General features: G+C 52.2%; 1 protein-coding gene across 1 annotated transcript in view; it reads right to left on the reverse strand.

The window, feature by feature from the left end:
• Positions 1-3,579: 3,579 nt before the first annotated feature.
• The window catches only part of DOCK2 (dedicator of cytokinesis 2), a 408,621-nt gene continuing 399,896 nt past the window's right edge, over positions 3,580-12,304 (reverse strand). Inside the window, exons 47-52 of the mRNA XM_032626471.1 lie at positions 10,614-10,751; positions 8,667-8,794; positions 7,598-7,763; positions 6,462-6,582; positions 4,973-5,115; positions 3,580-4,096 (exon numbers count right to left, since the gene is read on the reverse strand). Coding sequence (XP_032482362.1) covers positions 4,034-4,096; positions 4,973-5,115; positions 6,462-6,582; positions 7,598-7,763; positions 8,667-8,794; positions 10,614-10,751 — 759 coding nt within the window. The 3' untranslated portion in view covers positions 3,580-4,033. The remainder of the gene's footprint in view (positions 4,097-4,972; positions 5,116-6,461; positions 6,583-7,597; positions 7,764-8,666; positions 8,795-10,613; positions 10,752-12,304) is intronic.

Raw genomic sequence — 12,304 nt, forward strand, 5'->3', positions numbered from 1 at the left:
TAAGTTTGTGTTGTTTTAAGCCACTAAGCTTGTGATAATTTGTGACACTAGCAATAGGAAGCTAATGTAATTGGATTCCATGTTATGTGAAGCTGTGACCACGTGCACTGAAGATCCCTCCTATACCACCAGTGGCCTTTGTGCTGCACCTAGAGAAACAGTCTGCTCCACAAGGAGTTCCCCTCCCTCTCTGTCTCTCCCCCCTCCCTCCTCTTCCCCCATCTCTGGGTAAAGAACACTGGTTAGAGGCAGTCGCTCTAGCTGGGCTTGGTCACATTCCTTTTTTCACTCTGGGACTTGGTGGGCTGTGTTGGCCCCTCTGGGCCTCAGTTTCCTCATCTAGCAAATGGGAAGCAAAGCTGTGTGGATTTCAAGGTCCTGCCCAGCAGGTCTCATATATAGGACCCACCTATAGAACTGATCAAAACCACTCTCCCGGGCCTGTGCCCCAGAGATTCTGACCTGTGAGGCCCAGGTGGGGCTGGGCATAGTGCTTTTAGGGAGCCCCAGTGCACACCCAGCTTAGAGAGCAAGTGATCTGGGGATCCAGGCTGTGTCCCCCATGTTATCCCTTGGAAACATGCTGCTCAACAGCCTCCTCCTCGGACCCCAAAGCATAAAGTCCCTGTTCTGCCATTTCCAAGCTGTGTGACCCAGGACAAGTGCCTGTGCCTCTCTGGACCTGTTTCCTCACTGTAAATTGGAACAAATAATAGTCTATGCTTCAGAGGTGGTTGTGAGGATTCAACAGTTACTAAAGTGCAAATTGCCAAGAGCAGTGGCTGGCACACAGTAGATACTCATGTGTGTTGCCCACCACGGCATTCAAGACCCTGCACACACCTGTCTGACCTCTCCCACCCCACGCACCCCACCCCCTCTCTGAGGCCCCGCCTCCAGTTGTGGCCATGTGAGCTTCTCACAATCGCTCAGCACGTGCCTGCCTTTCCTCCTCTCCACCTGGACGACTCTGACTCACCTTCCCATCCTGCCCACCCTGCTGGGTCCCTCCGTACCTGGCACACTTTGCTTCACTGTGGGACCCGCAGCACCTTGAGGGCAGGGATGGTGCTTTCTCCAGGGCTTTGGACAGTCCTCATCACGTTCGTGAGGGAGGAGAATGGGCTGTGAGCTCTCCTCTTTACCGTGGTTTGCACTGTAGAAATTGGGGCCACAGTGGTGACTACCCCATGTGTCCCTGTAAATCAGAAGAGTTGATGCTTCTACACCTGGCCCAGGGATCACCTGCTCTTACCTCTGTGTCTCACGGTCAGGGTCGCTATGATTACCCAGGGTCCAGCTGGGTGGATCTTCATGTGACCTGCCCTAACGGCAAATCCTAAGATCCCTGGAAGCCACACCTACTCATTTGTAAATGTGGTCATTTAACACTAAAATTCAGGCAGCCACTGTTTATGAGAACCTAATATTTTCCCAAGTGTTCACTGATTTAAACATTTAACACAAAATATGTTATTTGTGTTTAGTTTTAAACTCCATTTAAGATCTGTGTGAATTTTGGGAGTCTGCCATTGGGACATATTTTTCATAAAATCGACTTCCTTTCCCCCCAGTTTTATAAATAGTCAAAAATAACTGCCTCTAACTCTCTTAAGAATCTTCTCATTGGAGTCATTAAGAGTTAAATCTAAGAAAAACAATATGGTTAATTGTGCTTATTATTATAAGAGTTTGGGTTAGTAGCCCTGATTATTATAAGGGTTATTTATTATAAACCTCTCAGTAAATAGAAGACATTAATATTTTATAAATAGCTATGGAAGTCTTTTGCATGGTACTTGCACTGCGGGTTTGGTGAACATCAACTCTTGCCTTATCTGTGCTCTGTCCTGACTCCTTCTGGGCAGGAGAAACCCACCCTAACCTCGCTGCCCTACCTCCTTCACAGGGGACGATTCCTTTACCCCCAACGCCTCTGTTCCTCACCTGACCCACTCTTTCTTCTAGAGTCCACCTCTCGCAAAATCCTATGAAGAGAAAAGTTAGCTTTGGGGCTGGTCCTTGCCTCTCCTGATACCCTCGTTATCACACCCTGAAACGTCTCTCATTCTGGGCCTCACCGCTCCAAAGATCTTCCTCTAAGCAGTATTTAAACTTCACCCACGGGACTTCCCTGGCAGTCCAGAGGTTAAGACTTTGCCTTCCAATGCAGGGGGTGTGGGTTCGATCCCTGGTAGGGGAGCTAAGATCCCACATGCTTTGCGGCCAAAAGAAAAAAAAAACCCGAAACATAAAACAGAAGCAATATTGTAACAAATTCAATGAAAAGACTTTAAAAATGATCCACATGGGCTTCCCTGGTGGCGCAGTGGTTGAGAGTCCGCCTGCCGATGCAGGGGACACGGGTTCGTGCCCCGGTCTGGGAGGATCCCACATGCCGCGGAGCGGCTGGGCCCGTGAGCCATGGCCGCTGAGCCTGCGCGTCCGGAGCCTGTCCTCCGCAACGGGAGAGGCCACAACAGTGAGAGGCCCGCGTAACGCATAAAAAAAAAAAAAAAAAAAAAAAAAAAAAAAAAAAATGATCCCCATGAAAAAAAAAAGGTTTTAAATAAATAAATAAATGTCACCCACCGCTCACAGCGCCAGCCGTGAAGCCATGAAGATGCCCTGGTGGGTCCAGCTCTTCAGGTCCCTGGGGACACTCCTTTGCACACGTGCACTTCCTTGCCCCTTTGGAAAGTGAACTCAGCCAGATTCCGAGCCTCTGGGCGCTGTCACCTCACCTTAGAGCATCCATGATGCAGCCAAAGCCCCAACTGCCACCGAAACAGAACTCACTGGACTGTTGAGGAGAGAGTGGAAGCTGGACCAGGCAACAGGGCTGGGGCTTGGTGAGGGGCCGTGGTGGCTACGGGAAGAGACTGGGGTGGACACAGGCGACAGACGGCCCGTGCGTGAAGGCGTGCAAGAGGCAGCACAGAGCTAAAGCCAAGTTTCCTGTCCAGCTCCTGCCAGTTTGATCCCAGCCTTTCCATGTATCACGTGTATGATCTTAGCTCACATAGTGCCTCTGTGCCTCGGTGTCTTCATCTGGGAAATAATGTAAAGTACGAAACTGTTAACCCAAAATGAAATAAACGAATATTTAAACGAACTGAAGTCGCAGAGAAGATTCTTGGGGGTGGCACAAACAAGGTGGACGGATTTTGCACTGGGATGGGCTGCAGCCAGGTTTCTTAACATCACTGGAGGCCCTGGGCCTGCCTGCCCTCCCGGCCAGCCCCAGGAGCAACCTGTCCAGTCCTGGGCCTTAGGGATTCAGCTGATGGAATTATACAATGAGGCTTGCTTGAGTCACGGAATCGTTTTTATTGTCAGTAAGAAATAGCAACACTTTGGAGATGATCAGCTAGAAAAAAGATGGGTGGGTTGTATTAAAAAATGTAAAGTACAAAACTGTTAACCAAAAATAAAATAAAAGAATATTTAAAAGCGTTTCTGGGGGCTTCCCTGGTGGCGCAATGGTTGAGAGTCCGCCTGCCGATGCAGGGGACACGGGTTCGTGCCCCGGTCCGGGAAGATCCCACATGCCGCGGAGCAGCTGGGCCCGTAAGCCATGGCCGCTGAGCCTGCGCGTCCGGAGGCTGTGCTCCACAACGGGAGAGTCCACAACAGTGAGAGACCCGCGTACCGAAAAAAAAAAGCTTTTCTGTTAAGCTTAGAAAATGATACAAAAATATATCTCCTTATACCTAAGAAACTGGGCTATAAAAAGGTGTGCCCAGGATGCTGGGGAGAGCATACTGGGAGAAGGCATTGGCAAGTGGATCCTCGTTGGCTAAGAATCCAGATGGGGCATCGTCACCCAGCACCTGGGTCACTGGCCCTGGTGACACTGGGTCTGTCACCACTGACAGTTCTGGGGCCTAGATCAGCCCACTCCCTCTGTCTGAGTGCAGGTAACCGATGGATGGTCTCCCCACTCTTAGAGGCATCAATGTCCCACTGTGTGTCTCCTCTTCTGGAAACTCCCATCCTTGTCTCCCCAGGTGCAGCCCTGGTCAGCAGCATCTCACAGGTCGGTGGACATTAAGCTGGAGGTCTGCTTGCCTTCTTCGGCAGGTTTGACAGCCAGCTGCGCGGGAGAAGAGGATAAAGAGACACAACCCAAAATGGGGTTCTCATGAGCACCAAAGCAGGGCTTCCTGTCCCACTCACAAGGGCTGCTGAGCTGACCCCTCCCTTAACCCAGTGAGCCTGAGCTGCCGTGACTTTGACTGATGTGACCAGAAAGGCTGTGCCACGCAATGGTTAGAACACAGGCTTTGCTGTTTCGTGGACCGTGTGAACTTGGGCAAGTCGCTTACCTAACTCTGTGAGCCTGATAAAATCCTCACAGTGGAAGGTCAAATGGGATCATGTTTGGAAAGGGCTTAGCATGGAGCCTGACTCACTGCACGCTCACGGTGAACTTGCAGTTATTATGGCAGCGGACTCCTGCTTTAATTGCACCCTGAGGATCAAGGTGGTGAAGGTCAGTGGTACCTTCATCTTGAGCAAAGACTGACAAGTAACAATAGGAGACGGGACTTGAGAAGTCAGGGCTTGGAAACAAAACTTTTAAATAGTAGGATTCTGTAATATAAGTTGAATAGGAAAGTTCTTCCAAAAGAATTAAAAAGCACTTTTAGCTGCCCAGGTACAGCAAAGACAGCTATGGTTTCTCAGGCCCCAGGGGCCCTGCACACCCATCTGGCACATTCCTGCAGCCCAGCTGGGGTCCATCCTGCTCAGGGCAGCCACCTGGGGACCAAGAGGAGAACTGCACTCTGGGCATTTCTGGCCACCGTCCCCACCCTAGGGGGCCCTGTCCACACCTCCCTGAGGGTGACCACACCGTGCACACGTGCATATACACACACGCCCCCATTCTCTCCTCTCTCCGCCTCCCCCTCTTCCCTTCCTCCTCCCCACACCCACCCCCCTTCCTTGCACTTATCTGGGAGCTCACCATCGTCTTGAAGAACTGATTTACTTTCTTCCGCTTGAGCGTCTTCTTGTCGCCTTCTGACAGAGGGAGGAAGGTCTGGCTGAGGCGGGGGGATGAGTTGGCCTCTTCCGTCCCGGGCATGCCGGCCACCGAGAGCGTGAGGGCTGCAGGAGAACCGAGAGCCGCCGTGAGCGGTGGGCGGAGAGAGGGTGACTTCAGGGGGCAGATGGGAAATGTGCGCGGGGGACAGAGATAGCATCCAGGGAGAACAGGCAGGGGGCCAGGCAGAAGGCAGGAGGCCCGAGTACTGCCGTGCCGGGACTGTCAAGCCTGTCCGTCCACTGCACTGAGGCCTGCCCAGCGCCGCACACAGCAGCCTGCAACGTGACCCGATCGAGGCCTCGTCCAAGGGCTTCTGGGCTGGGAACACGGGTCCATGGTGGGGGAAGGCCCTGGCCACTGGGGCCCTGACTTCCTCAGGGAACAGGGCCTTTTGCCCAGGTCGGGGAGATAGTGTGGGCTCACTCTTGTCTTCCAACACGGAGAACCCAGAGGTCCCGGAAGGAGAGCATCTCCAACCAAGGTGTCATCTGGTGATTATGGCCCCCAGCTCAGAGTCACACAGATGACTCTGACCCTCAGTTTTGACTTTGGGTACCTGGGGGTAAGAGCACAGACCTCAAGGGCGTTGTGAGGCCTGCTGCGAGGACAAGAGTGAAATGGCCACACGGGGGTGTCTTGCCTGGGGAGGCTGGGCAGTCGTTAGGGGTACAGTTCCAGGGGCCTCCACTACTTAGTGGCTGGGACAGTCAGGAGATTGACATTCTCAGTGCCTCAGTTTCCTCATCCATACAATGGGGCTGGTCACATGATCTACTTCATAGGTTTGTGCTGAGGCTTAAATGAAACAACGAAGGAGGAACATTTGTCACCAAGCACAGAGTGGCGGACACTAGAGACTTGCCACGTGCCAGCTGGAGCGCACTTGGGCAGGCTACATCCCCAGTTAGAGCCCCAGGTCCCCCTCTGTGAATTAGCAAAGGTCATCTGTAAGCTGCAGACCTCCTCACGACAATGAATGAGTGACGGGGGGAAATGGAAGTGTCTGTGCATCAAACACTCCGCAACTGTGAGATGTGGTAGCAATTTCTGTAAGTTCCGGAAACAGCCTTCCAGGCCCCAGAGGGAGACACAGGCTGAGAGATTTACCAGAGGCCGACTCCCGATCCCTGGGAAGGCCTGGCTAACTGAGAACCCAGGACCACCTGGTGGGACATACCGCATTCCCAGTGGATCCTGAGCTCCAGAGTGACAGCAGGCCTCCACTCCAGCCCTGGCAGGGCCACAGAAGTGGGTGGGTGTGGGGAGAGCTCAGAGGACAGGGGCGCTGTGAGCAGAGCCTCTTACCCCCATGGTGCTTAGCTCACTTTGCTATGTAGATATGGTTCCCACCCTCCTCCACCCCCAGACACCTCTATACCCCCCGTGCTGGTGGTGGCAGGGTGCATACCTGGGATGGTGGGCATGGACTGGCTGGCGAAACTCATCTGAGAGAGGACGGATGCCCTGGGGGCGACGGCTACATGCTCCGAAAGGTTGGTATCACTCATGAACTCGTGCTTCCTGGAAAGCTGGATGAACAGATCATGCCCACATGTGCATACAGAGACACACAGATACACTCACACACACACCACAGAGGCTTAGCATGAGGCAGTTCTAGGCCCTGAAAAGTCAGCGATAAAGGTTTGCCGTGGCTTCTAAGTTCATTTATTCTGTTTTGTGTCACTCTATGTCAGCATGCCATGCATGGTTGCATAGGTTGTATACTATACAACTCTGCTGTGGGGGGGGGCGGGGCGGGGGGGGAGCATACATTTAGACTATTGTGTGAATGACGTCCCCTAGAATTGTGAAACACAGTCTTGTTTCCAGGCTTCTCCCCCTGGCAAGAATAGCCTCTGAGGCCTACTGGGAAGTTTGTGGGGGATTCTTTCGTCACTGGAAGGCATCTCAGCTGGGCCCTTGCCCTTTCATCCGGCAGCCCTCCCTTCCCAGGAGAGTAAATCCCTCTCCCCCTTCCAGGCTCCCAGAATGCTTTCAACAAACCTCTCTTTCAGGGAGAAGCTGGGGTTGAACCCAGGGCTGTCTGGTACCAAGTCTCATATTAAATACTTATTAGTTTATAAGACAGTAACTCTTAAAGTCAGGGCAGTGAGAATTTCATCTCTGCATCCCCAGCTGGGCTCCCGGTCCACTGGAAGAGCTTAGCAGAGTCTGAGACGTCAGTGGTTAGAATGGCCCTGGGGTGGGGATAGAGGTCCGAGGTGGAAACACCTGGCCCAGCCCTGGGAGGGCGGCTCTCCTGCTCAGTGGTGGACCGGGCAGCCTCTCCCAGCCTCAGAGTCCCCTGCGATGGCAGAAAGGACAGAGTGACAGGCTGGGTCATATCCCACTCTGTCACATCCACGCTGCAGGGGCGCCAGCAAGCACTTCACCTCCCTGCCCCTGAGATGCCACCTCGGTAGCTCCACTTCACCGTGAGGATGAGGCTTGAGCGGCGCACGTCTCGGAGCCCCAGGCAGTGTGCCGGGCGTGCAGTGATCTGCCGAGGGTGTCAGAGAAGATCCAGCCTTGGCCACTCACCCGCTTCAGGTCTGCCGTGGCCTTCTCGTCCGCAAACACCACACTGCTTCTCTTGCTCCTCTTCTTGGACCGCCGCAGCTTGACCTCTGGCAGAGTGCTCCCTGGGAAGATCGGCTCCTCTTGCTCCACTCTCGGAGCCTTGGGAGATGCTAATTCCTGGTCAAAGCTGAATGGCAAGAGGGACAGCAGCAAAAACTGCAGTTAAGAGCTTCAGTGGAACTGTCTTGCAGGGACCCAGGCTGACTGAGCTGCCACCATGGGGTCGGCGGGTAGATCAGCTCACCTGGCAGAGTTTGGGGAGCCACTTGCTTAATTTGCAAACACTCAAACTACAGGGTAAGATAAATTGAAGGCGGTGGGCCATAAGACTGGTGATAGGAAGAGAAAACTGGTTAAAAATATGGATCTGGATTCAAATCTATGCCACTTTTTAGCCGAATGACTTTGGGCAAATCACTCAACCTCTCTGAGGCACGATTTCCTTTTCAGTAAACGGGGGTGTTTGCAGCAACCTTGCAGAGTGGACAAGAGATGAGGTCAAGAACCCCTTAGCACATTCTCCCAGAGAGAGTTCTCCATCACAGGATCTGCTATTACGTTAGTTGAGTCGGGCCGGGTCGCGCAGATGACTCCAAGAAAGTGGAAGGGGAGAGGCTCTTCTTGGCCGAGGAGGGGAACCCCGACAGAGGTATAGGCAGGTACAGGAGGAGGAGCTCTGGGATGGGGAGTTGGTGGGGACGGGAGCCCCGGCAGAGGCAAGTAGATGAGGAGCTCAGGCTGGCTGATGGAGGTGGCTGGACGGGGAGCCTGTGGGCCGTGCGGTATCCTGCTGGGTCCTCAGGAAGAGCCACCACACCTCTCTGGGCCTCGACTGACCCCCTGACAACGGCATTAAGCCGCACAGGGTAGTTGTGAGGGTTTTAATGAGGTGCCAGGTGGGGAAGGGCTTTCAAACAGAAGGGCACGGAGATGCAGAAGGACGGCCAAGGGCAGAAGGGCAAGAAGTGAGGCTTTGCTGAGGGCTAGGCTGGTGCAGGGGTATGGGGGGCTGCCTGGGGTGGGGACTGACCTCTCAGAGGTGAGTTTGCTGGGCGTGCTGCAGTCAGAGTTCGTGGAAGCCATGGAGATGATGGACATCTGCCTGTAGGAGCGCAGCATGGACCGGGGCCGGCCCACTCGCCTGTCCTCGAAGTCGGGCTGCGGGGCGGGGAGGAGGGTGTGGTTAGCAGCCAGGTCTGCGTGGGGCAGAGCAAAAACTTCCTGGCTGGCTGAGGCTACGCACAGCTGTTTAATAAAGAATTTGTCAGGCCTTTATTCCTGGTTCCTGGGAGGTGATGTCTAAATCCTTGCAATTTCCCCACTGGTAGGAGTGTCTTTTGTTTTTCATGGTGGCCCCTTTACACTGATGGGAAGGCTCAGGATGGGGGCTGGCCAGAAGGAGCAACCTTGTGATTACAGGGCTGGGACTCTGGGCCAGATAATATCAGCTCAGCCTCTGGGGAGGAAGGGGGACTGGAGATTGATGTCAACCACGTGGCCAACGATTCATTCGATCATGCCTATGAACCCCAATTAAAACTCCAGACACTTAGGCTAAGGTGAGCTTTCCCGGCTGGTAATCACACACGGATGTGCCAGTAGGAGAGATACGGTGACATGTCCTGAGGACACAGAAGCTGTGTGTTTGGGACCCTCCCAGACCTCACCCTATGCTTCTCTTCATTTGGCTGGTACTGATTTGTTTCCTTGCTAATAAAACTGTAATCCTAAGTACAGTCATCCTTCAGTATCTACGACCTACGACCTCCGACCTCCGAGGATACCAAAATCCAGCGATGCTCAAGTCCCTGACATAAAATGGCATAGTATTTGCATGTAGCCTATACATATCCTCCAGCAGAATTTAAATCCTCTCTAGATTACTTGTAATACCTAATACAACGTAAATGCTACAGAAATAGTTGTAACTATAATGTAAATGTGAGGTAAGCAGTTGCCAGCACAGCAAATTCAAGTTTTGCTTTTTGGAACTTTCTCGATTTTTTCCCCCCAAGTATTTCTGATTCTCCGTTGGTTGAATCTGCGGCTAGGGAACTCATGGATATTGGAGGGAGGGCCGACTCCTTGACTTTTGTGAAATTATCAGACCCGAAGGGGTGGTGGGAAGCTCCAGATTTGTAACCAGCTGGTCAGAGGTGCAGGTGGCCTGGGAACCCTGGTGTCTGAAACGAGGGGAGTCTTGTGGAGGACTTTGCTCTTAACCTATGCAACGTCACGTAACTCTGGGTGGTTGCCATCAGAACTGCATTGGGCTGTCACACAGGGAGTGCTGGGAGAGGCGACCTGTCTCACAGAAAAACTGTTGTACCAGAAGATGAGACCTGAGTTCACCTCCACGCTTTCCAGTAACTCACTTCTCGTCTCTGGGCCTCAGTTTTCCCATCTGTAAAATCAGAGGGTTGGGCCAGATGGCCTCTGAAGGACCACACAGCCTTGCCGTTTTATGATGCTACTTTCTGGGGAAGAGGATAAAGAAGAAGTCTTCGTGAGCACCAGGCTGATGGCCTCTTGAGGACTCGGGAGCTTGTGAGTGGCCCAAAGCGCTGGCTTTGCAGGCCAACAGAGCCAGGGGCAGTGACCTGCACTCACTTGTCATGTAGCCTCTGGCAAGTCACTTACACCTAGGAATCTCCAGAAGAGACACAGGGGGTTAAAAGTCACGCCCAGGCTTGTTGTGAAGACGAAATGACCTACGTGCTTAGATTAGACTGGCACATAACAGGTGCTTCATCAACATTGCTTTTATTATTAGCACGGTCCCTTGAGTGCTAAGGCCTCAATCCGTAACTGGCGTTTATCTGGGGTGACTTTTGAGGGACCAAGTTTCCAGAAAGGTTCCCTGGATTGGCCCTGGCACTGCTGGCTCTCAGGTCCTTCTCCTCAAGGGCAGGTTCCTTGGCTCCAATCTCATCCTCCTCCCTGCCCCACCCCTCCCGGCCACAGGGACCACCAGTACCATCTCTCTGACACCGTACTCCTTCTCCACCTTCACTTTCAGGTTCTTGAAACATTCCTCCATCCGGTCGTGGAAGGGCCGCAGATTTTCTGACACCCTTCTCTCATGGATCTTAATCCCAGCTCCCAGGAAGGGGATCTGGAGAGAAAGGTGGTAAATGATGAGCCAAAGTTTGGCCACCTGGCCCCATGGAGGTGGTGGAAGCAAGTCTGCCTGCTGAGAATTTGTTGAGGGCTTTAGGGTCTTGGAAACCTTCAAGCGGGGTCACCAACCCTGAGAAATGGGAAAGCTGAATCCTTGAGGTTTCCTCTGAAAACAAGACCTCTGGGAGAAAGACCTCCGGCTGCCCTTGCCCCACAGGAGGGCTGGACGCCCCCCACCCCCAATAGAAGCCATGTGTTAGGGAAAGTCTGCACCTTATAGAATCTACTGAGGGGCAGAGTGTGAGACCAGAGGAGAGGACTCTCTGTTGCTTTAACTTAAAGCCTTGCCCAAGAAGTTCTTGGCAATGCAAAAGGGAAGGTATGATTGTCAGAGGCTGGGAGATAGGAGAAGGGAAGGGTTGAACAGAAAAGGAGGAGTGGGCACAGCCCGGTCTCACAACACAGGAGATCCAGTGATACTACCTCATGTGGTTGCTGAAGAAAGATACCCAAATGTTAACAACGTGGAGTTAACCAGCCAATAGGGAGTTTTTAAAAAGTGATGTAAAAAGCCTTGGGAAGATGAGAGGGGAAGAGATAATTGACGTGAGACAGTTAAGCTCTTATATTATCAACAGAGGGCAGGGATGAGGAACCAAACAGGAAAATAGGGAGTTGGTCTGCATACTAACAGACAGTGAGACCTTCACTTTCCAGTCCCCAGATTGCCAGCAGTGCAGGAGCCAGGGGGACCTTCATATGCAATAGCTTGAAGGGTCTGTCCTGGAGAAAGTGAATGGCGCATGTTATACAGACGTCTGTGGATCACTCAGTTACCATATGTAATGCCATCCAGGCGACAATACCTTCTCTCATATGCACGGAAATTCATTCAGCTTTTTTAGTGCCCCACTCTTTACTATGAACAGACTGCCAAGGATCACCAGGCACTGAAGGAAATTCTCCAGTGTGAAAGACAGAGATCAGAACCAACAGATAGGAAGAAAAGCAAAAAGGGAGGGAGGGAGGGAGGGAGTAAGGGAGAGAGGAAGAAAAGAACGAATGGACTAACGTGGAAGAAACAGAGAATGAAGAGAGCTTAAGAAAACTTTATATTTTTTAAATAAGCGAAATATAGAAAAAGAAAAAATTTTCTAGCCATGACACAAGACAAAGATTTTATTTAAAAAAGAAAGGAATGGGACTTCCCTGGTGGCACAGTGGTTAAGAAATCACCTGCCAATGCAGGGGACACGGGTTTGAGCCCTGGTCCAGGAAGATCCTACATGCCACGGAGCACACCACAACTACTGAGCCTGCGTTCTAGAGCCTGTGAGCCACAACTACTGAAGCTCGAGTGCCCAGAGCCTGCGTTCCGCAACAAGAGAAGCCACCGCAATGAGAGAGTAGATCCCGCTCACCACAACTAGAGAAAGTTCATGTGCAGAAATGAAGACCCAGCACAGCCAAAAATAAACAAATAAATTTATAAAGAAAAAGAGAAGGGAATGATAATGGAAATACTACATACAAAAACTAGTGAGATAT

This window comes from Phocoena sinus, chromosome 3 (genome assembly GCF_008692025.1).
Source record: "Phocoena sinus isolate mPhoSin1 chromosome 3, mPhoSin1.pri, whole genome shotgun sequence".
Lineage (NCBI taxonomy): Eukaryota > Metazoa > Chordata > Mammalia > Artiodactyla > Phocoenidae > Phocoena > Phocoena sinus.